The following is a 22,082-nucleotide window of genomic DNA, read 5'->3' as shown; positions in this document are numbered from 1 at the left end:
TGGATAAAAGACTGTGTATATACCCTGTCTATTCCCCTCATGATGTTATGTACTTCTATAAGATCACCCCTCATCCTCCTTTGCTCCAAGGAATAAAGTCCTAGCCTGCCCAATCAACGTCAAGGTCAGTTTATTGTCACATGTACCAATTAAGGTACAGAGAAATTCGAATTACCATATAGCCATACTAAAAAGCAACAAGACACACAACTATATAAAAGTAAACATAAACATCCACCACAGCGGATTCCCCATGTTCCTCACTGTGATGGAAGGCAATGAAGTCCAATCTTCTTCCTCTTTATTGTCCCATGGTTGTGGCAGTCGAGCCATCTGCAGTCGGGGCGATCGAACCTCCCGCAGTTACAGTTCAGGCTCTCAAGTCCTGGCAGCATCTTCATAATTGTTCTGTACACTCTTTCCAGCTGAACAACATCCTTCTTATAGCAGGGCGACCTAAACTGAACACAATTCTCCAAATGTGGCCTCACCAACACCTTGTACAACGCCTTGCACAGGACTAAATTGGGATTGTGAAGGAAGGATGCTGATTTAAACCAAAGATAGACATAAAAAGCTGAAGTAACTCAGCCGGTCAGACAGCATCTCCGAAGAAAAAGAATAGATGACATTTCGGGGCGAGATTTATGATCTGTCAGCTCAGTTACTTCTTTACGCCAACAGCCACTTCAAGTTGTTTCTTTCTCTCTCTGTGTACACAATATCCATTGCATTTTACTCATTTGTATCGCTCTTTGACCATGTAAGTTGTTCCTGTAAATGCCTGTTGCACAATTATAGAAATGCTTCACTGGATCTTGAATTGGACGTCATTTAAAGCTATTATTTCCTTTAATTACACAGCATCTCAGAGGAGGGTAATGGCCAGGTGCCACCGAGTCCGACACGAAAAGATTCGGAAGGAAAAAGCAGCACCAAAGTGTATCGGACGTTCAGCTACATTAAGAACAAAATGTCAAGTGGCAAACACAAGAACAAGGTATGGGCTGAGACGGCATCCTTCTGGCCTTCCGGCATGGTCTCTTCCAGGTCAGGGTAGACACACTGTGAGAACTTGCATGGTAAAAATCCTGTTACATCAAGACCTCACAAAATGAGAGAATCCCTGATAACCTCCCCGGAGCCAAGTTGCTGCGATGTGGGCAGATAACGAGATGCATCTCAGAGCGGAAATTGTGATCTTGGGGCAAGACCCTATCAATTGACGCCATCTTGATGGCGGTGGCTGCCGCATGTGTGATATACAGCAGGAAAAGTCTTCCAAAATACCATGATGTTGATCCTCAGCCATTGAGCAAAGCGTCAGTCGGATGGGTCATCCTGTTTCTAGTCATAGAGTCATGCAGCATGGAAACAGGTCCACCTTGCCCATGCTGACCAAGATGCCCCATCTACACTAGTTCCACCTGTCTGTGTTTGGCCCATATCGCTCTAAACCTTTCCTATCCATATACCTGTCCAAATGTAATTTAAACGCGGTTATAGAATCTGCCTCACCTACCTCTGGCAGCTCATTCCATATGCTCTGTGAAAAAGTTGTTCCTCAGGTTTCTGTGTAATCTTTCCCCATTCATCTTAAACATATGTCTTCTGGTTCTTGATTCCCCTACCCAGGGTGAAGGACTGTACATCTACGCTATCTATTCCCCTCATAATGTTATCTATAAGATCACCCCTCATTCTCCTGCGTCCAAGGTATAGAGTCCTAGCCTGCCCAACCTCTCCCTGGAGCTCAGACCCAGAAGTCCAAGCAATATCTAAAGGTTTACTCTAAACAACAGTGGGAATTGCAAAGTCTTCAGGGAGATCTAGACTGGTGAACAGAATGAGCAGATATAGGGCAGCTACAGGGTAATGTATGTGAGACTATATGTTCCAGCTTTATAGGACTTTGTTTAGGCCGTATTTGGAGGACTGCATGCAGTTCTAGTCGCCCCCATTACAGGAAGGATGTGGCAGCTATGGAAAGAGAGGTGTACCAGAATGATTCTTAGATTTGGGGTGTATTAGCTACATGGAGAGGTTAGACAGAGGGGAACTTACAGAAACATATAAAATTCTTAAGGGATTGGACAGGCTCGATGCAGGAAAAATGTTCCTAATGGTGGGGGAGTCCAGAACCAGGGGTCACAGTTTAAGTATAAGGGGTAGGCCATTTAGGACTGAGATGAGAAAAAAACTTTTTCACACAGAGAGTGATGAATCTGTGGAATTATCTGCCACAGAAAGTAGTTGAGGCCAGTTCATTGGCTATATTTAAGAGGGAGTTAGATGTGGCCCTTGTGGCTAGAGGGATCAGGGGGTATGGAGAGAAGGCAGGTACAGGATACATAGAGTTGGATGATCAGCCATGATCACATTGAATGGCGGTGCAGGCTCAAAGGGCCGAATGGCCTACTCCTGCACCGGTTTTCTATGTTTCTATGTAAGTTTGTCCAACCTCCCCTAATACTGAGGGTGACGGGGAGCTTGGTTCATGTTGTCCTGCCTGGCACCTGACACCCCCAGGACAGCAAGATCGTCACACCCCCAGCTGAACTGGGACATCTGCTCGGCAAGAAAACCAAAGTGCCTGCATCTTGTGGCTGTACCCAAACCACATTATAGTCACCAACCAAATTAGAGTCATCGAGCTGTGCAGCATGGAAACAGGCCCTTCAGCCCACCTTATCCATGCCGAGCAACATAACATACTGAGGTGGTGTCATTAGCTTACATTTGGCCCAGATCCCTCTAAACCCTTCCTATCCATACATCAGTCAAAATGTCTTTTAAAAGTCGTAATTATCTTCACTTCCGTAGCTTTTTCTGGCAGCTCATTCCAGATAACAACTCCCCGACTCTCTGTTTCCAAAGATATCCGTATATTTTCTTCTCATCTATTTTCCACTTTAAGGCTAATCACTTTGTTCCCAATTTCTTACTCCCTCTCCTCTGCTGCTCACCACATGGGCCAAATGTAGCTTTCAAGTGCCCTGGTATTTTTATTTATTTTTGCCATCGCAGGCAAGGCCAGTATTTATACAGCCTACTTCAAGCCGTTTTTAACAAGCTGGAGTTGGGGAATCTGCAGCCATAAATCTCTGTCGTCCCTTCTGGCAATGTTAGGGAGTGAGTTCCAGGATTTAGGCTCAATGACGATGAAGGCAATACATTTACAATGGCCGTCTTGTAGGGAGATAGTGATGTCCATATGCACCTTCTGCCCTTGTGTCTCTTGGTGGTGGAGGTCACAGCTTGATAGCTGGTGTCAGAATGACCTGGGTGAGTAACTACAGTGCGTTTTGTAAATAGTATACACAGTGGCCACTGCACACAGTTGTGAGAAGGTTCTTCCAGATGGTGGATAGGATGCCCACCAAGTTGGCTGCTTTATGTGAACTAGGACTTGTATCTATCTAACTAATCGAAAGTCGAATTTTTTTTTAATTCAGACTCACCAATCGCCATTACACAAATTGAAAAAATAAATTGTACATTTATCAAATGAATGTATTTCGCAAAGTTTTTAACTTTGGTTCCATTTAAAATGAATGATGTACAATAATTTTAAAATGTGTGGGAGAACGATTATTCAGGCACTTGGATCAGAATGAATGTAGAAATGTTCTATTTGGCTTAATGCTTTTAAACAACTCATCAAGAGAGCCCGAAAGAGTGGCCTCCCCCTCTCTTCAACCCCAACTTCCTCTGACTGAAAGGCACGTCATGGCAAATCGAGACAGACAGCCCATTTTGCTTTTGTAACCAGCATGTTGAAAGAAGACTTCTCCTGATCTGAATTATGTCGTGGAAGAGATTTTCTTTTCCGCATATGAGTCCTTTCAAGACGGTAGGTGAACGAGTGATTTAGAGCGACCCTGGATGTTGTGCTGTGTTGCCATTTAGGTTTGGGAGACGAAAACTTTAATCTTCCTGATTGTAAATGTCTTTGTGTTGGCTGCCGTTAAGTTGGTTTCCTGTTTATGGTCTGTGTTGTAATAGACTTGCATCTTCAGTGTTAGCGTCTAACATTTCAATGCAGCTGTTTTTTTTTCTTAAAATCTTTCACATATGATTTAGTTTCAGTTCCTGATGGTTAAACGTGTTCAGTGCTGTTTATTTAAATATAAGCTTCTGATTTACAAACTAAGTGGAAAACAAAGTGCCTTCCAAACTCGATCTGCAAGGCCGTTGTCTTTTTGTAAAACACCAGATCTTGTCGGATTTTACATTGAGCGCAACTGTCTGGAGAAAACATAGCGTTACATCAAATGAAATGCAAGAGTAGTTATTTGTACAGCAGTAGTTGTGGTGCAGCTAACAGAACAATGTTCAAAATGACAGCAGGGGCTTAAGGGGCCTTCCACTGGTCCCTGCTGTGTCAAGACAAATTGTCCACGTTCATGTCACAGTAATGGAACTAGAGATTGTTGCTTCTGAATGAATTGTTCCGTTTTACAAATGGAAGTGTACATAGCCCAGCAGAATACAACTTGTGACACAGCACAACTTGTGGCCTTCACACTTGGTAGTCACAGTATTCATTAGCGTTTGGCTGCATTTCAAAAAACGACACAAGGTGCTGCAGTACCTCACCAGGTTATGCTGGACCAGCGCAGTGGTGCAGCGGTAGAGCTGCTGCCTAAATTCCCCTGGGTTTGATCCTGACTATGAGTGCTGTCTGTACGGAGTTTGCACGCTCCCCCCGTGACCGCAGGGGCTTTCTTCTGGTGCTGCAGTTTCCTCCCACACTCCAAAGAAGTGCAAATTTGTAGGTTAATTGGCTTTGGTAAAATTGTAAATTAGCACTAGTGTGTGGGATAGTGCTGGTGTATGGGGTGATCACTGGTCGGCATGAACCCGGTGGGCCAAATGGCCTGTTTCCGCACTGTTTCTCTGAAGTCTAAACTCTGCAGGTTCCGGCAGCATCTCTGGAGATCATGGATAGGTGTTGTTCCAACCCTTTTGCCTATCAAAAATCCCTTGCCTGTTGTGCTTTGTCCTGCCTCTTCCCTCTTCCAGCTTTCTTCTCTTTCCCCCCCCCCCCCTCCCCCCCCCCCCCCCCCCCCCCCCCCCCCCCCCCCCCCCCCCCCCCCCCCCCCCCCCCCCCCCCTCAACCAGTCTGAGGATGGGTCACAACCCAAAATGCCGCCTATCCATGTTCTCCAGAGATGCTGCCTGACCCGTCTAATTATTCCTGCGCTTTGGGTCCTTTTGGCTGCATTTTAAGTTGTGTGCAGCGGACAAGCAGGTGTCAGAGTTAGTTAATCACTTGCCCTGACTCTAAGCTCCTGCTCCACTGTTGCCCTGAAGTGTGAGATAGATTTGGTCCCCCTGGTGTTCTGATACACTGTCTTTAGAATGTGCACCCACTAGTGCAAAACTCCACACAGTCTTCTGCATGTGGACTGCAGGGGGCAGATTATTATCTCAATGGGGTACGGTTAGGCAAGGGGGAGGTGCAGCGAGACCTGGGCGTCCTTGTACACCAGTCACTGAAAGTTGGCGTGCGGGTACAGCAGGCAGTGAAGAAAGCTAATGGGATGTTGGCCTTCATAACAAGAGAATTTCAGTATAGGTTCTTCTGCAGTTGTACAGGGCTCTGGTGAGACCACATCTGCAGTATTGTGTCCAGTTTTGGTCTCCTAATTTGAGGAAGGATATCCTTGTGATTGAGGCAGTGCAGCGTAGGTTCACAAGATTGATCCCTGGGATGGCGGGACTGTCATATGAGGAAAGATTGAAAAGACTAGGCTTGTATTCACTGGAGTTTAGAAGGATGAGGGGGTATCTTATAGAAACATATAAAATTATAAAAGGACTGGACAAGCTAGATGCAGGAAAAATGTTCCCAATGTGAGCGAGTCCAGAACCAGGGGCCATAGTCTTAGAATAAAGGGGAAGCCATTTAAGACTGGGGTGAGAAAAAAAACATTTCCACCCAGAGAGTTGTGAATTTGTGGAATTCCCTACCACAGAGGGCAGTGGAGGCCAAGTCACTGGATGGATTTAAGAGAGAGCTAGATAGAGCTCTAGGGGCTAGTGGAATCAAGGGATATGGGGAGAAGGCAGGCACAGGTTATTGATTGGGGCCGATCAACCATGATCACAATGAATGGCGGTGCTGGCTCGAAGGGCCGAATGGCCTCCTCCTGCACCTATTTTCTATGTTTCTATGACTCATTAAAGCCCTGCCAATAGCCTGAGGATAATGGCAGAGTGACTGACACTAATCACATGTGCAAAGATACGATATCCAAGCTCCAAGGGCTGTTAGAGATGGAAAGTAAATGCTAGCTGTGAAAAATAGGATGAGTGTAAATGAGTGGTTGATGGTCACCAAGATTTTAGTGAGCCGAAGGGCCTGTTTCCGTACTGTATCTGTCAGCGAAAGGTCTTCCGCATGTTGCAGAGTGGACAATCTGTCAAAGGCATCCCTTGTCGCATTCTCACAATATAGATTGCATCTGTTGACTTCATTTGATGCCTTGGTCATATACAGCCACAGTCTGTATATGTGTGCCTACTAATGTGCTACAATGCGTACAAACTCCAGTGACTCATTTGATTTTGCAAGTAAATAACTCTGGCACATGGTGAAGGAGAGTGTTTTGCAAGAGAGTTTGGAGATGTTGCAGTCAATATGTACGGTTAAAGCGGTTGGCTCATCTCCAGGAAGCTGCATTAAAGGGTTTGTTCATCTCTGATCATCGTACGTACAGACAATGATTGGTTCCTCAATGTGTAGACATGCGTAGATGTATTTGCTTGTAAGGATTTGAGGTGGGATATAGAGCTGACCTTGACAATAGGCAGATAGCAAAGCAGTAGGTAACAAAGGCTGAACACATATTTTCTCCATCTGTTTAAGAATAGGGATCCTATATAACTTTTATTTACATGGTGGCACAGTAGCACAGCTGGTAGAGCTGCTGCCTCACAGAGCCAGAGGCCCAAGTTTGATCCCCACCCCCCAGTACTGTCTGTGTGGAGTTTGCATGTTCTCCCTGTGACTATGTGGGTTTCTTCCTGTTGCTCCAGTTTCTTCCCACATCCCAAAGATGTGTGGGTTTGTAGGCTAATTGGCCACTGCAAACTGCCCCCTAGTATGTAGGAAATGGATGCGGAAGTTGGAAAACAAATCAAACTCTACAAGAAGTAGTCATAAATGGGTGATTGATACTCAGCATGGACCTGGTCAGCCAAAGGGCCTGTTATCTTTCTGTATATTACAATCAATCAGTCTAGCCTGTGAACAACCTTGGGAACTAATTGAGAAAACTTTGGATATTTTTGAGCTGGTCAATGGTTACTTATGTATGGTGTGAATGGAAGATCAATGGTCAGTGTGGACTCAGTGGGCTGAAGGACCTGTTTCCATCCTGAACCTTTCATACAATTCAATCAATCAGTGATTTCAAAAGCACTTCAACTTCATGGCTGCCATCCTTGGATATGATCAATTAACCCAACGCAGGCTGGGAAGTGGAAGTGGAATCCAGTGAGCACATTTTTTTCCTTTTTTAAAAAAACATATTATTTATTTATTTATTTATTTAATTTTTTTTAGAACAAATCCTTTTGTTTTTATTTTTTATTTTTTTTGTTTTGTTTATTTTATTAGAAGTTAATACGGTACAAAACAGTACAGTGGAACCTAATTTTAGGTGCCAACTATGTAATACCGTAATCCATTCTATGTACAACCTCTAGTTTTATGTTATGAGAAGGAAGTAAGCAAGACAAGAAAAAGAAAACACTAGAAAGAGGAAAAAGTGGAAAAATAGATGGTAGAGAGTAGAAAAACGTGAAGTGTGTATATAAAAAAGAAAAAAGAAAATGAGAAAGTGGAAAGTAGAAATAGAAGAGAAGGCCCCTTAAAAGAGAATTTTTCAAATCTGTATTCGGAGATGTAGATCTATCCGCGTCATGAACTGAAATCAGCAATCTTTACGGTACCGCTGCATCACATGATTCCAAAAAGTCGATGAAAGGAGACCAACTCCTTAAGAATGGGTCATATTTATCTATTAGTCGGAGTCTCATTTCTTCAAGGCGTGCTATGTCCATCATATTCCTAATCCACATTTTAACAGTTGGTATGGTTGTATTTTTCCAAAATTTAAGTATCAATTTCTTTCCAATTATTAACCCATAGTGAGCACATTTTTTTGAGAGAGCACAGTGCGTTCAGTCAATTTGATTCCACTCAGTGCTTTGTCCACTGCATCTGATGACAAAGCTACGGTTCAAGTCAATTTGTTACACCCTTCTCGGTTGAGCTATAAGAATTCTCAAAGTATCGCTGTAGACTCATTGAGTTGTGTTAAAGCTACGCTGAACCAGACCCAAGTTTGAATGAGAAGTCAGGTGCAAACAAGATATACAATAGTTTGAAAGGTTCAAGGGTGGTTTTGAAGTTGTCAAGATACTAAAATAATCTGGTTGAAGTAAAACCTCTTCTGGCTGCAGAGATTAGGACTAAAGGCCACTGTCTTAACACCAAAACCATGCCTTGATTTGTGAAGAGGAAACACTTCTATACCTGGATGGCGGTAGCAAAGTGAAACACTCTTCCAAAAAAAGTTGTCATGGTTCAATTGTCATTTTTAAGTCTTAAGATTAATCGTTTTTTGATAATTGACCATTGACTGATACAGTATGGAGAAAAGTTGGTTCTGTGAGGTGAACTCCGAATCATCATCTTATTCAACAGCAAACTCAAGGAGCTAAATTTGGTCCTGAACCTTTGTTCCTGACCACCAGTGGAGTTAGAAGAGCTAGATGGATTTTTCAAGAAGAGTTCTTTAAAGTTCATACAAGGGAGAAATAAAGAGCAGGTTGCCAAGTCTGGAATCAGGTCAGCTGGTGGAAAGGCAATTTAGTTTAGTTTATGTATTATTGGCACGTGTACCGAGGTACAGTGAAAAGCTCTGGTTTGTGTGCTATCGAGTCCACAGTACACTGATAAAGAGTACAACACAGGAAGGCTGGTTGATCAGAAGCAATTAGGGTGGGAATGAGTTGATAGGAATCCAATCATCAGAGCAGGAGGAGGTAAAGGCTGCAGAAGTCCTCTAAATGAAAATGGACTCTTTTGAATTCAGGACCAGTTGAGACAATTGTGATCCTCATATAACACTTTGCCATATACATCCAGTGTATTGTCTTCCCGCTGACTGGATAGCACACATCAAAAACGTTACACTGTACCTTGATACATGACGATAAACTAAACTGTCAACTGTTATGAATTGTAAACTCGTAGCTTCTTTGAGAGCCTAACCATTAAATTGTCAAAGAAGATGCTGAGGTTTTCTTTGACTTATTTCTTGTCAGTTCTTTTCAATCAATTAACTGCTGGGCCTAGAACAACTTTAAATGGAATTACTGACATTGGCAGAATGAGGAACCAGCTGGGTTTTAATATTGATGTTACCAAATCAGCGTGGTTAGTTTCAGAATCAGTAAACACATGAGGAAACAAAAATGTGAACAGTTAAAGAATCTGTTTGCTTCTCTTCATGAATATCCAACACTAACCAAAATGCCACTAAACTGGTAATACCTGGCAGTATGTCGAGCAGCATCACTGGAGAAAGAACAGGTGACGTTTCAGATCGGAACCCATCTCGAGCCTGAAGAATGGTTCCAACCTGAAACATCACCTATTCCTTTTCACCAGAGATGCTGCCTGACATACTGAGTTACTACAGCATTTTGTGCCTATCTTTGGAATAAACCAGCATCTGCTGTTCCTTCTTACACGCACTAAGCCAAAAACTCGTATTTCTGATTATTATATAATGGCATTTCCAGTCCTATGTAATCTCTATTCCCAAGTCGGCTGTGTCTGATCCCAAGGATCTTGAGTCTTCATAAACTCTACATGAAGTAAAGTCATAAATGGGTGATTGATACTCAGCATGGACTCGGTGGGCCAAAGGGCCTGTTATCTTGTTGTATATTACAATCAATCAATCAGTCGAGCCTGTGAACAACCTTGGGAATTAATTGAGAAAACTTTGGATATTTTTGAGCTTGTTGGTTGAGACTGTGGAACAGTATCCCTCTTACCATCAGAGCTGCCCCCTCCATCGACTCTTTTAAGTCGAGACTTAAAACTCATCTTTACTCTCAAGCCTTTCTTGATGTCCTCTGAGTGAGGGCTATATGTATGCGTTTATGTATGTACAACCAATGTTGTATAACGTTAGTACCTCCACCAATGTAAAGCACTTTGGTCAACGAGAGTTGTTTTTAAATGTGCTATAGAAATAAAAGTGACTTGACTTATGTGTTGTATGTTGGCAAAGTTGCCCTTGTGAGTGAGGGGGTTGATTCATGAGGGTTAACACTGGCTGTGGGTGTGCTGCCTGCCACAAGCTATATCACGGCTGCAGTTATCACAGGAAGCAGAGGCGAGGTTTCACTGCCATGTATATGTAAAAATTGATTCTGCTGTCATCACTGATCACTTCCCTTTGTGTTTTAGGAGAAGGAGAAAACAAAAGAGAAGGACAAGAAATCCACAAATGGCCATGCATTCACTGCCATCTTAGCATATGGCCCACCCCAATGTCACCAGTGTAACAAGAGTATAACCACCCGCGAGGCATATCTCTGTAACAGTAAGTAACTGGTCTGCCTCACTAGCTGTTGTAAGAAATATTCTTTGTGTAAAATGCTGGAGGAATTCCGTGGGTCTGGCAGCTTGTGGGAAGCGGATGGACAGACAATGTTTTGGGCCGAGACCTTACTTCAGACGGAAGCAAGGAAGCAGTCATTCAGTGTGGTTCAGTTCAGAGATGCAGCATGGAAAACAGGCCTTTCGGCCCATCAAGTCCACGCTAACCATCGCAATAGTTCTATGTTATCACACTTTCTCAACCATTCCCTACACACTGGAGATTTATTAACTTACAAACCCGCACGTCCTTGGGATGTAGGCCGAAACCGGAGCACCTGGAAGAAACCCATGCAGTCACAATAAGAACTCTACACAGACAGTACCCGAGGTCAGGATCAAGCCCGTGTCTCTGGTGCTGTGAGGCAGCAGCTCTACCAACTGTGCTATCTGAAGAAGGATCCAGACCTGAAACATTGTCTGCCCAGTCCCTGTCCCATTCGCTAGGTTCCTCAAACATGTTTTGTTTTTGTTCAGGATTCTAACATCCACAGTCTTGTGTATCTCCATCTCCTTTAACGTCATGCTTTTGAATCCACGACTTACTGACACTTCACTCTGATGGCACATTGAAGGGCTATCACTGTCAAGCTGAAAGTTGTGTATTATTTTCAAACAATGCCGAGAAATGATATCTTGGTTGGTTGTCTCATATATTGCAATTTAAATATTTTCCTTTTCGGTGTATGTGTGTGTGTGTGTGTGTGTGTGTGTGTGTGTGTGTGTGTGTGTGTGTGTGTGTGTACCAACCCACTCCTCCAACATGCTTAGCTCACTTTTTAATCAATTAGAAACATAGAAAATAGGTGCAGGAGGAGACCATTCGGCCCTTCGAGCCAGCACCGTCATTCATTGTGATCATGGCTGATCGTCCTCAATTAATAATCCGTGCCTGACTTCTCCCCATATCCCTTGATTCCACTAGCCCCTAGAGCTCTATCTAACTCTCTTAAATCCATCCAGTGATTTGGCCTCCACTGCCCTCTGTGGCAGGGAATTCTACAAATTCACAAATCTCTGGGTGAAAAAGTTTTTTCTCACCTCAGTCTTAAATGGCCTCCCCTTTATTCCCCTTTAGACTGTGGCCCCTGGTTCTGGACTCGCCCAACATTGGGACTTCATCGGGTGTCCCTCATAGTTCAGTTGTCACGTCTCTTCACCTCAGGAATTGCCTTTCTATCTTTCTCTGGATGCTCTTCAGTTCTATTTGTAACAAAACTTCTCACTATATCTTCTAACTCCTTGAGCACTGCTCCTGTGACTCAGGTGCTGAGCAAGTGTAAGTTGGTGTTGTTGTTGCAGTAACAAAAGAATATGATATGATTGAGGCACAAGTCTGGGTCCGTGGTGGAGTATTGTCAGCAGGCTGCACACTCAACATTCATGTGGCCAAACATCGTCTGTCGATCCCACATGTTGAACTGTGGCCTTTTGTCTGCACGTACTCTGCATGACACGAGACGCTGCTCCCGTTTAATCTTATAACAGCATCGTTGCTAGAATTAACTTCCAACGCGGGGCATCTCACTTCTGTTCCACACTTGGTATTGAATACAGACACAACAAAGCTCCTCCAGCTGATGCACATTTAGTCCCAGAGGCTTTTGTGACCTTTAATAGATCTGATTGATTACAATCAGGCTGACAATGTAAAGCGGTTGCTGAATTTGTAGCAGATACTGTACTTTAACCCAATCACTGTGGATAAGCTTGTCTTGATGTTAGAGCAAAAAAAAGTTCACCCAGTCGATCCCGTCTAAATCAGTTATCTGAGTTTTAGTTTAGTTTACAACGTGGAAACAGCCCCTTCCGCTCACTGAGTCCACAACAATGATCACCCTTACACTAGCTCGATCCTAGATAGAAACAAAATGCTGGAGTAACTCAGCTGGACAGGCAGCATCTCTGGATAGAAGGAATTGGTGATGAGTTTAAGAAGGAACCGCAGATGCTGGAAAATCGAAGGTAGACAAAAGTGCTGGAGAAACTAAGCGGGTGCAGCAGCATCTATGGAGCAAAGGAAATGGGCAACGTTTCAGGCCATTTCGGTGCTGGAGAAACTCAGATGCTGCTGCACCCGCTGAGTTTCTCCAGCAATTTTGTCTATCTAGGAATTGGTGATGCTTAGGTTGAGACCCTTCTTCAGATTGAGAGTCAGGGGAGAGGGAGACAGAGATATGGAAGGGTAAGGTGTGAAAATGAGAAAAGGGGGACGAAGATCAAGGAACATGTAGAATAGATCATTGTTAGCTTGGGGAAGTTGACAACAAAGCATACAGAGATAACATTTAATCAGGAGGACAGTCAGACTGGTCGGAGAACTAGGATGGGGGAATGATGGAGAGAGAGGGAAAGCAAGGATAATTTGAATTTAGAGATGGTTTGTTTTGAATCGACCTCTGTCCAGTGCTTCTGATTTGTTGTTCTGTGTAGTTCGTGACACATGCTGGCCACCATCACATGGACACGTGTAGACCCAAGGCAGTGAGCACCAACTTCGCCACTGTTTAACCATGGGAATGCGGGCCAGCTTCATGGTGTGGCTTCCCCAGTGGCTCTAATGTCCATCTACTGCCTCAGAACATGTTCTGTGCCCTGACAACTCTGAACTAACTCTTCACCCACTACTCCCACTGCTGCACTCTCAGAGACCAAGACATGCACATTACTCGTGGATTCCACTGCAATAATGTGCACTATAATGTCTCAGAAGGCAGTGGAGGCCAGTTCTCTGAATGCTTTCAAGAGATAGTTAGATAGAACTCTGAAAGATAGCGGAGATAAAGGATATGGGGAGAAAGCAGGAACGGGGTACTGATTGTGGATGATCACAGTGAATGGCGGAGCTGGCTCGAAGGGCCGAATGGCCTACTCCTGCACCTATTGCCTATTGTGTATAAAGGCAGCTTCCTCAGTAGCTTTCATACGATACAATATGATAGAAGTTTATTTATCACAGGAGGGAAAGTGATCTGCCGACAGCCATAAAAAACACAAAATACATGAAACATGAAATTAAAGTGACAAGTGAAATGGATTGGTGATGTGCAAAGTTTGGGGAGGGGGGAGTCCGTCTCAGTCTCAGTCTACCCCATGACAGAAAGGGGAGGAGTTGTACGGTTTGATAGCCACAGGGATGTGCCTCAGAACATGTTCTATGCCCCAACAACTCTGAATTCACACTACTCCCACTGCTGCACTCTCTGAGACCAATACATGCACATTACTCTTAGATTTCGCTGCAATAATGTGCACTATAAAGGCAGCTGTGTTTGAATGGAACTATGTGCCGGACGTAGAGGACAATGCACAGCCTCTGTTGTACCGTGCTGCAGTACACGTGACTGAGGTTCCCTTCTTACCCCCAAGTCTTTAATCGCTGTTTTTTTTGCAACTCTCTCGACCTTAGTTTGTGTCTTTATCCTTCAATCGCCTCCTATTTCCTGCTCAACGGCTTCCTCTCTCCCTGACAGAAGGGGCACTTGATAAATGTTGCCACACCACACTGAACGATTTACTGCATGTTGAGAAAATTGGAGGCAAATCGCCGCTCGAAGGTACCAAAAGGGAAGGGAATACATATTGTACTTAACAAATGCCAAGTGTCCACTTCCTCTACTTTTTTTCTATTCAAATTCCCAGCTGGTCTAACAGAATTTTGGGCAGCACAATAGCACAGTGGTAGAGTTGCTGCCCTACAGCACTAGGGACCTGGGTTCGATCCTGACTACGGGTGCTGTATGTACAGAGTTTGTAAGTTCTTTCTCTGACTTCCCCCTTTAAAGATAAGGGAGAAGTATTTTAGGACCGAGATGAGAAAAACATTTTTCACACCGAGAGTGGTGAATCTGTGGAATTCTCTGCCACAGAAGGTAGTTGAGGCCATATTGGCTATATTTAAGAGGGAGTTAGATGTGGCCCTTGTGGCTAAAGGGATCAGGGGGTATGGAGAGAAGGCAGGTACAGGATACTGAGTTGGAAGATCAGCCATGATCATTTTGAATGGCGGTGCAGGCTCGAAGGGCCGAATGGCCTACTCCTGCACCGATTTTCTATGTGACTGTGTGGGTTTCCTCCGGGTGCTCCAGTTTTCTCCCGCACTCCAAAGACGTACAGGTTTGTTGGGCTAATCGGCTTTGGTAAAAAATTGCAAATTGTCCCGCATGTGCAGGATAGAGCTAGTGTATGGGGTGGTCACTGGCCGGCGTGGACCTGTTTTTGCACTGTGTGTAAACCAACATCAGCAGTTTCTTGTTTCTACAATATATCATGCTGATTAATGGAAGATATGGGTTTAGTTTATCACTGTCACATATTCTGAGATACAGTGAAAAGCTTTTATTTACCTGCTCTCCAGCCAAAGAATAGACAAAACATTAATACAATCATCAGGATAAAGGATACAACATATAGTGAAACTGATGCTTATTCCCGAGGTGCTTGAGACTTCGTGCAAGCATTGACTTGAAATGTCAACACTCTCTCCTCTGCTACTGACCCAGTTGCTGGGAGTTTCCAAGAATATCTGTTTTTAGTTGAGATTTACAGCATCCATAACATCCTTCTGTCGGAAACTTCCAGGAATGGCTTCCCAGAAATCCCACTTGAATATCAGACCCAACTGCTGCCTCTAATTGCCGTAATTCCCGCATGCGAGCGGGCACATTTTTCTAATTAGCGGAGTTATTAACGTGCCCACCCAAGCTCCCGTCTTAGCAGCCTTCGCTCCAGTATGAAGGGGAAGCCTTAGCAGGAAATCATTTTTGCTTTTTTTTTTTTTAAACACGTTTTGTTGAGCAGAACACCAACATTCCTGCAAAAAGTTCAACAGTCACACAAGTAGGTGAGAGTTCATCGGCTTCTGAGTTACGGAAATGCAGCAGATCAGGGTATCATCTGTGGATTTAGTGTGACAGCATCAATTTAGGTGCCAGATCCTCGGTTTATTGTGCACAGACTAATTCTAGGAATGAGTGGGAAGGCTGGCGTGTCAGCTTGTTGTTTAGTGTGTAACGCTGTTTCAAATACAATTGATTTTATATTCTCATCCCCTTTGGGGTTGTACAGGCTAGATGTAGGAAGATTTGTCCCGATGTTGGGGAAGTCCAGAACAAGGGGTCACAGTTTAAGGATAAGGGGGAAGCCTTTTAGGACTGAGATGAGAAAAACATTTTTCACACAGAGAGTGGTGAATCTGTGGAATTCTCTGCCACAGAAGGTAGTTGAGGCCAGTTCATTGGCTATATTTAAGAGGGAGTTAGATGTGGCCCTTGTGCTAAAGGGATCAGGGGGTATGGAGAGAAGGCTGGTACAGGATACTGAGTTTGGATGATCAGCCATGATCATATTGAATGGCTGTGCAGGCTCGAAGGGCCGAATGGCCTACTCCTGCACCTATTTACCATGTTTCTATGTTTGCCCGCTGCACCCCCATTTCCATCACCTCATTCCAGCCACATCCCCATTCCTACCACACCCCCCTTCCTGCCACACCCCTTCCCACTCCCCCCCCCCCCCCCCCCCCCCCCCCCCCCACTATCTGTGATCCTTATAAGCTAGAGCATAGAATGGCACAGCACTGTTGTAGGCCCTTGGGCCCACAATGTCTGTTCAAAACATGATGCCAAGTTAAACAAATCTCCTCTGAATATGATCCATACCCCTGCATTCCCCTCACATCCATGTGTCTATTCAAAAGCAGAACAAACGCAGCTATCGTATCTGCCTACACCACTGCCCCAAGCTGCACATCCCATGCACTCATTTTTCTCTTTGTAAATAAAACTTGCCCTGCACATCTCCTTAAAGCTTTGTGCTTCTGCCGTTGAAGCTAGTCTAGTCTGCGATATTCCCACCCTGGGGGGATAAAGGTCCTGACTGTGTACAGTTGTGCAAAGCCTAGTCTTGGAGCGAGCGAATTTTTGAAAAACATCATTACTGTGGATAGTGAGAAAGTCAGACAGCGTGAAGCACCATAGACTGAGAGAGGCGGTGAGGAGGGGCAGCGTAGAGTTGCTGCCTTACGGCGCATAGACCCGAGTTCGATCCTGACTATGGGTGCTGTCTATACGGACTTTGTATATTCTCCCTGTGACCACGTGGGTTTTCTCTGGGTGCTCCAGTTTCCTCCCACACTCCAAAGACGTACAGGGTTGTACGTTAATTGGCTTTGGTAAAAAATTGTAAATTGTTCCGTGTGTAGGATAGTGTTAGTGCACGGGGATTGCTTGTCGTCGTGGACTAGGTGGGCCGAAGGCTGTATCTCTCAACTGAACTAAATTGAGTAATTCTCATGTAATACTTCCCTAGAATTGTGCAAACTGAAGGGTTGTCAAAGGAAGGAAATGCCAAGGAGGCACTGTTTGAAAAAGAGTACATTTGTGTTCATGACAAATTTTGATTTCAGCACATAGAAACATAGAAAATAGGTGCAGGAGTCAATATGATCATGGCTGATCATCCAAATCAGTACCCCGTTCCTGCTTTTTCCCCATATCCCTTGATTCCGTTAGCCCAAAGAGCTGTATAGCTCTTTCTTGAAAACATCCAGTAAATTGGCCTTCACTGCCTTCTGTTTTTTTGGCCTTCCATCACAGCTATGTGATGGATGTTTATGTAAAATGTAATGATGTTGTGTCTGGGTCTATTTGTGTGTAATGTATGGCTGCAGAAACGGCATTTCGTTTGGACCTCCAGGGGTCCAAATGACAATTAAATTGACTCTCTCTCTTGACTCTCAATTCCACCGATTCACAACTCTCTGGGTGAAAAAACAGGGAAAACCCAAGGCTGAAACATTGTAGCTTAGAGTGACAAAGATAACCGCAGCATCGAACAAACGGAGGCACCAGAATCAGTTGAACCTGAGGGAATGTAGTGTTTAAGGAGTGTAGTGTCTGAAGAAGGGTTTCGGCCCGAAACGTTGCCTATTTCCTTCGCTCCATAGATGCTGCTGCACCCGCTGAGTTTCTCCAGCTTTTTTGTGTAACCTGAGGGAATGTAGGTTTGACAGTATAACGCAGGAGGGCTGAAGCATTGGCCACATCTGCGATGAGAAACAAGAGTCGTGTTTCTGGCCAATGGCCTTTCATCTGGATGACTTGGTGACCTGAAATGTTTTGATCATCCGACCTGACACCAATCCCTCCATGGTAAAAGTGTCCTTGAGGTTTACAGCACAGAAACAGGCCCTTCAGCCCAACGCGTTCACAACGATCAAGATGCCCCATCTACACTAGGCCCACGTTTCACCCTCGGACGTATCCTGTCCAAATGTCTTTTAAATGTTGTTAATGGGCCTGTCTCCACTACCTCCTCTGGCAGCTCGTTCCGTATACTCAACACCCCCCTGAGTGAAAACGTTGCCCCTCAACCAACATCACATAATTTGGAACCCTCTTTGCTGACTTGGCTAACTAAAACCAACTCAGTGGGCGAAGGGACTGTTTCCACACTGTGTTTCTAAACTAAACTTTAAAAAAAAGTGTCCCTGTCAATCTGTGTGAAGTCTCCAAGTACTTGAGCCCGATACTGCACTGGAACTTAGTAAGAAGCAAAGAGCAGGTGCTTGAAGTTAAGGGCCTGTGCCACTTGGCCATCATTCGCGCGCCTAATACTCGACCTGCTAGCGTATGGGTAGCGCGGGACGGGCACGTGGAGTGGCGTGGAGGAGTGTGGACTTCGCCCTGTACGAAATCTTCGCGCGCCACCGGCCTGTCGCGTAACTGACGGCCAAAGTGAGACAGGCCCAAGACCCTGGCACGGCGCAACGTCTCACCTCCAACAGCAGCAGAAGCAGGCAAACGATCGCCGAGCTTGGCCTGGGGCTCACGGCCGTTGCGGATCCGGATCCGCCCCCACTTCTACTTCCAGAGATGATTGGAGATAGACACAAAATGCTGGAGTAACTCAGCGGGACCGGCAGCATCTCTGGGTGACCAGATACTTTTTACCTAAGCCAATTAACCTACGAACCTGTCTCGGGGAGAACGTACAAACTCCCTACAGACAGCACCCATAGTCAGGATCGAACCCGGGTTCCTGGTGCTTTGAGTCTACTGCGCCACTGCGCCGCCCTATAAATGATGCTCTGACAGAGCACTATTCCTCCAGTACTGTGCTGGAATATTACACCAAGAATCTGTGCACAGATTTCATCACACAACCTTTATACTGAATTTCCAGCAGAGCCACAGAAAAAAACCCAACAAACTACAGATGCTAGAATCTTACATAGAACATAAAGTGCTGGAAATACTCAACGGCTCAGGCAGTATCTCTGGAGGACGTGGATAGTTTCAAGTTGAGATCCTTCTTCAGAGCCACAAATACCCAATAAATATAAGCATCACAATTATGAAAGGAGTCCCTTCCTCTACATGAGTTGCATCTATAGTTTTCAGAACCATTCATAAAACTAATGAATTCATAAGAGCATCAGCACAGTAATTAAACAACATCTTTGATCTCTTGATATTTAAAGGTCCGTTTTGATCTTCACGGAAAGTGCACCAAATTGGATGTCAGGAATGGAAAAATTTAAAGATTGATTTTAATCTGTATCTTGCATTCATTTTGAATTCATTTGAAAACTGTGGGCAGAATATACACTTGATCTCAAACCTGGATGAAATTTGACTTGAAAAATTAAGCAACTTGCATCTTCTCAGGTTGGCTTGTGGTAACACATAAGAAAATACATGATCATCCGTGTTCAGGGAGGGCTGAGTAGTGAGAATATTTCTCTCTGACAGGGAATGAGCATAGCTCCTAGACTCCAGAGGAGGACTTGGTCAACCATGAACCGTCAACTGAGCTAACCCAGTGAATTTATTCTCCCCCTGTCCTGGGCTGGTGGGACAACCATGTTATTTAACCCAACATTAAGTAATTTATATGCTGACACACAGTGGGTGGTAGAAAGAGCTCAAGGTTAAGGTGGTTTTGAGCATAGTGAGTCATCTGTAGAACAGTAATATAAAATGAGTGAGGAGGGAAAGACTGCGGTATGTGCCAGAATAATTAAGAGCAAGATTGATTCCCTGCTTTTTGAATGACTATGTTTGAAATGCTTGTTTCAATCAAGGATCTTAAAGGAAATGGGAAAGGATTTAAAAAATCAGTGTGAGAGGATATTTTTTTAAAAGAAAAACAGGTTTAGGATTGGGTTCACTATTGTCATGTATCGAGGCACAGCGAAAAGCTTAGTTTTGCAATCAGATCAGATATGCCATGCTTAAATACAATCCACATATTTATGTTATGCATGTTCTACAGAGAATCTTCGGGACCTACCGAGTTACTCCAGCACTTTGTGTCCTTTCAAGTCAAGCTCAAGTACAACAGGTAGAGCAAGGGGGAAGGTACAAAGTGCAGAATATACTTTAGTTCTCAACATTGTAGCGCATCAGTTTCAATGTCCACCATGGGGTGGAAGTGGATTCATGTTCACAGATTATAGGAGTAGAATTATGCCATTAGGCCCATTAAGTCTACTCTGCCATTCAATCATGGCTGATCTTTCAACAACTAAGTTACAGAGATAGGTTGAATAAGTTAGGTCTTTATTCTCTGGAGCGCAGAAGGTTAAGGGGGGACTTGATAGAGGTCTTTAAAATTATGAGAGGGATAGACAGAGTTGATGTGGACAAGCTTTTCCCTTTGAGAATAGGGAAGATTCAAACAAGAGGACATGACTTCAGAATTAAGGGACAGAAGTTTAGGGGTAATATGAGGGGGAACTTCTTTACTCAGAGAGTGGTAGCGGTGTGGAATGAGCTTCCAGTGGAAGTGGTGGAGGCAGGTTCATTGGTATCATTTAAAAATAAATTGGATAGGCATATGGATAGGCATATGGATGAGAAGGGAATGGAGGGTTATGGTATGAGTGCAGGCAGGTGGGACTAAGGGGAAAAAAAGTTGTTCGGCACGGACTTGTAGGGCCGAGATGGCCTGTTTCCGTGCTGTAATTGTTATATGGTTATATAGTTATCTATCTTTTCCTCCCAACCCCATTCTCCAGCCTTCTCCCCATAACAACTGACACCCATAGAGTCATAGAGTGATACAGTATGGAAACAGGCCCTTCGGCCCAAGTTGCCCACACTAACCAACATGTCCCAGCGACACTAGTCACTCCTGCCCGCGTTTGGTTAAAAACTTGTTGAAGATGTGCACTTTGGCACTTAAAACAAAAAGCTTATGTTATGTAAATGTAACTTTTTTTAACAAGCTTTTGAAAACCACCTTTTCTTTTTATCTCTTTCCCAGTTCTGATGAAGGGTCTCTGTCCTGAAACTTTATCTCTCCATAGAGGCTGTCAGACTTGCTGAGTCTTTCCAGCCAGAACGTTGTTTCTATGGTCGTAGGAATTCTTAGATTTTTATAACACATTTCTTCATCCTCAGCAACCTGCTTCTCATATTAAAATATAAATGGTTGAACATGCTGCGATTATTGTTACCTTTGGCAAATGTGGCAACCAATTTGTGTGTGGTTCCCCCACGCTGGAGTGAAGTTGTCGGCTCTGGGTGGTGGTTGCCGGATGTGTTGGCCAGTTTACAAGTCCTTGACTGCTCTTTGCGACATAACATGGCATCTTTACAATGAAGCCAAAGCATTGGAAACAGCCTGTAATTCTGTCACCTTCATGTGTAAAACGCAATGATACGCCCTGATCAACACAGCACAAATGTCAGCCTAAGTTTTGAAATGACTTCCTTTGGGACTGGCAGAAGTGATGGATTTCAGCTAGATTGTTACCGTAAAGGAAAAAATTGAGAACATTTAAATAAAAATGCTCTCGAGCACACTTTTTAAAATTCTTGTTTCCGTGCCAGTGGAAAGTATACTTGCTATCTTTCAAAATGAAATTGGCCAAGCTGGAGACAAGGGCCTCCTTCCCTTCTCTGCTGCAGCAGTGATCAAATCCATCATACACACTTCTGCCTCCAGAGGAGGTGATTTGGTCGATGGTGTCTCTGTTGCTGAGTAGGCTCCCTGGGTAAGGCCCACGTCCCAGCTCACCACACAACACATTACAGATTTCAAGTACTCTAACAGGTGCTTCTAAAGCTAACTTTCTCTCCTGTTCTTTCCAAGAGGTGCTTCCCACTGCAGTTGGGGGCGAGAGAATATTTTGTCAGCTCTCCTCTAAACAGTCTTAGCGTCAGTGAAAACTGGTAGACTTTAGACCTTTGAGATGCAGCGCCGAAACAGGCTCTTCAGCACACCGAGTCCACGCTAACCACCGATCACGCCCCACACTAACACTATCCTACACAATTGGGGCAATTTTACAATCTTTCTACCGAAGCCACTCAACCTACATACCTGCACATCTTTGGGGTGTGGGAGGAAATTGGAGCACCTAGAGAAAACCAGCATGGTCACA

At 44.2% G+C, this 22,082-nt stretch overlaps 1 protein-coding gene across 4 annotated transcripts in view; it reads left to right on the top strand.

The window, feature by feature from the left end:
- The window catches only part of LOC129712758 (A-kinase anchor protein 13-like), a 387,357-nt gene that overhangs the window by 317,587 nt on the left and 47,688 nt on the right, over positions 1–22,082 (top strand). For all 4 annotated transcript variants that reach the window (XM_055661466.1, XM_055661468.1, XM_055661465.1 and 1 more), the window contains 2 exons: positions 865–1,000; positions 10,499–10,634. In XM_055661466.1, the coding sequence (XP_055517441.1) occupies positions 865–1,000; positions 10,499–10,634 (272 nt within the window). The remainder of the gene's footprint in view (positions 1–864; positions 1,001–10,498; positions 10,635–22,082) is intronic.

This window comes from Leucoraja erinacea, chromosome 33, assembly GCF_028641065.1.
Source record: "Leucoraja erinacea ecotype New England chromosome 33, Leri_hhj_1, whole genome shotgun sequence".
Classification (NCBI taxonomy): Eukaryota; Metazoa; Chordata; class Chondrichthyes; order Rajiformes; family Rajidae; genus Leucoraja; species Leucoraja erinaceus.
This window is presented reverse-complemented; position numbering and strand designations above follow the sequence as displayed.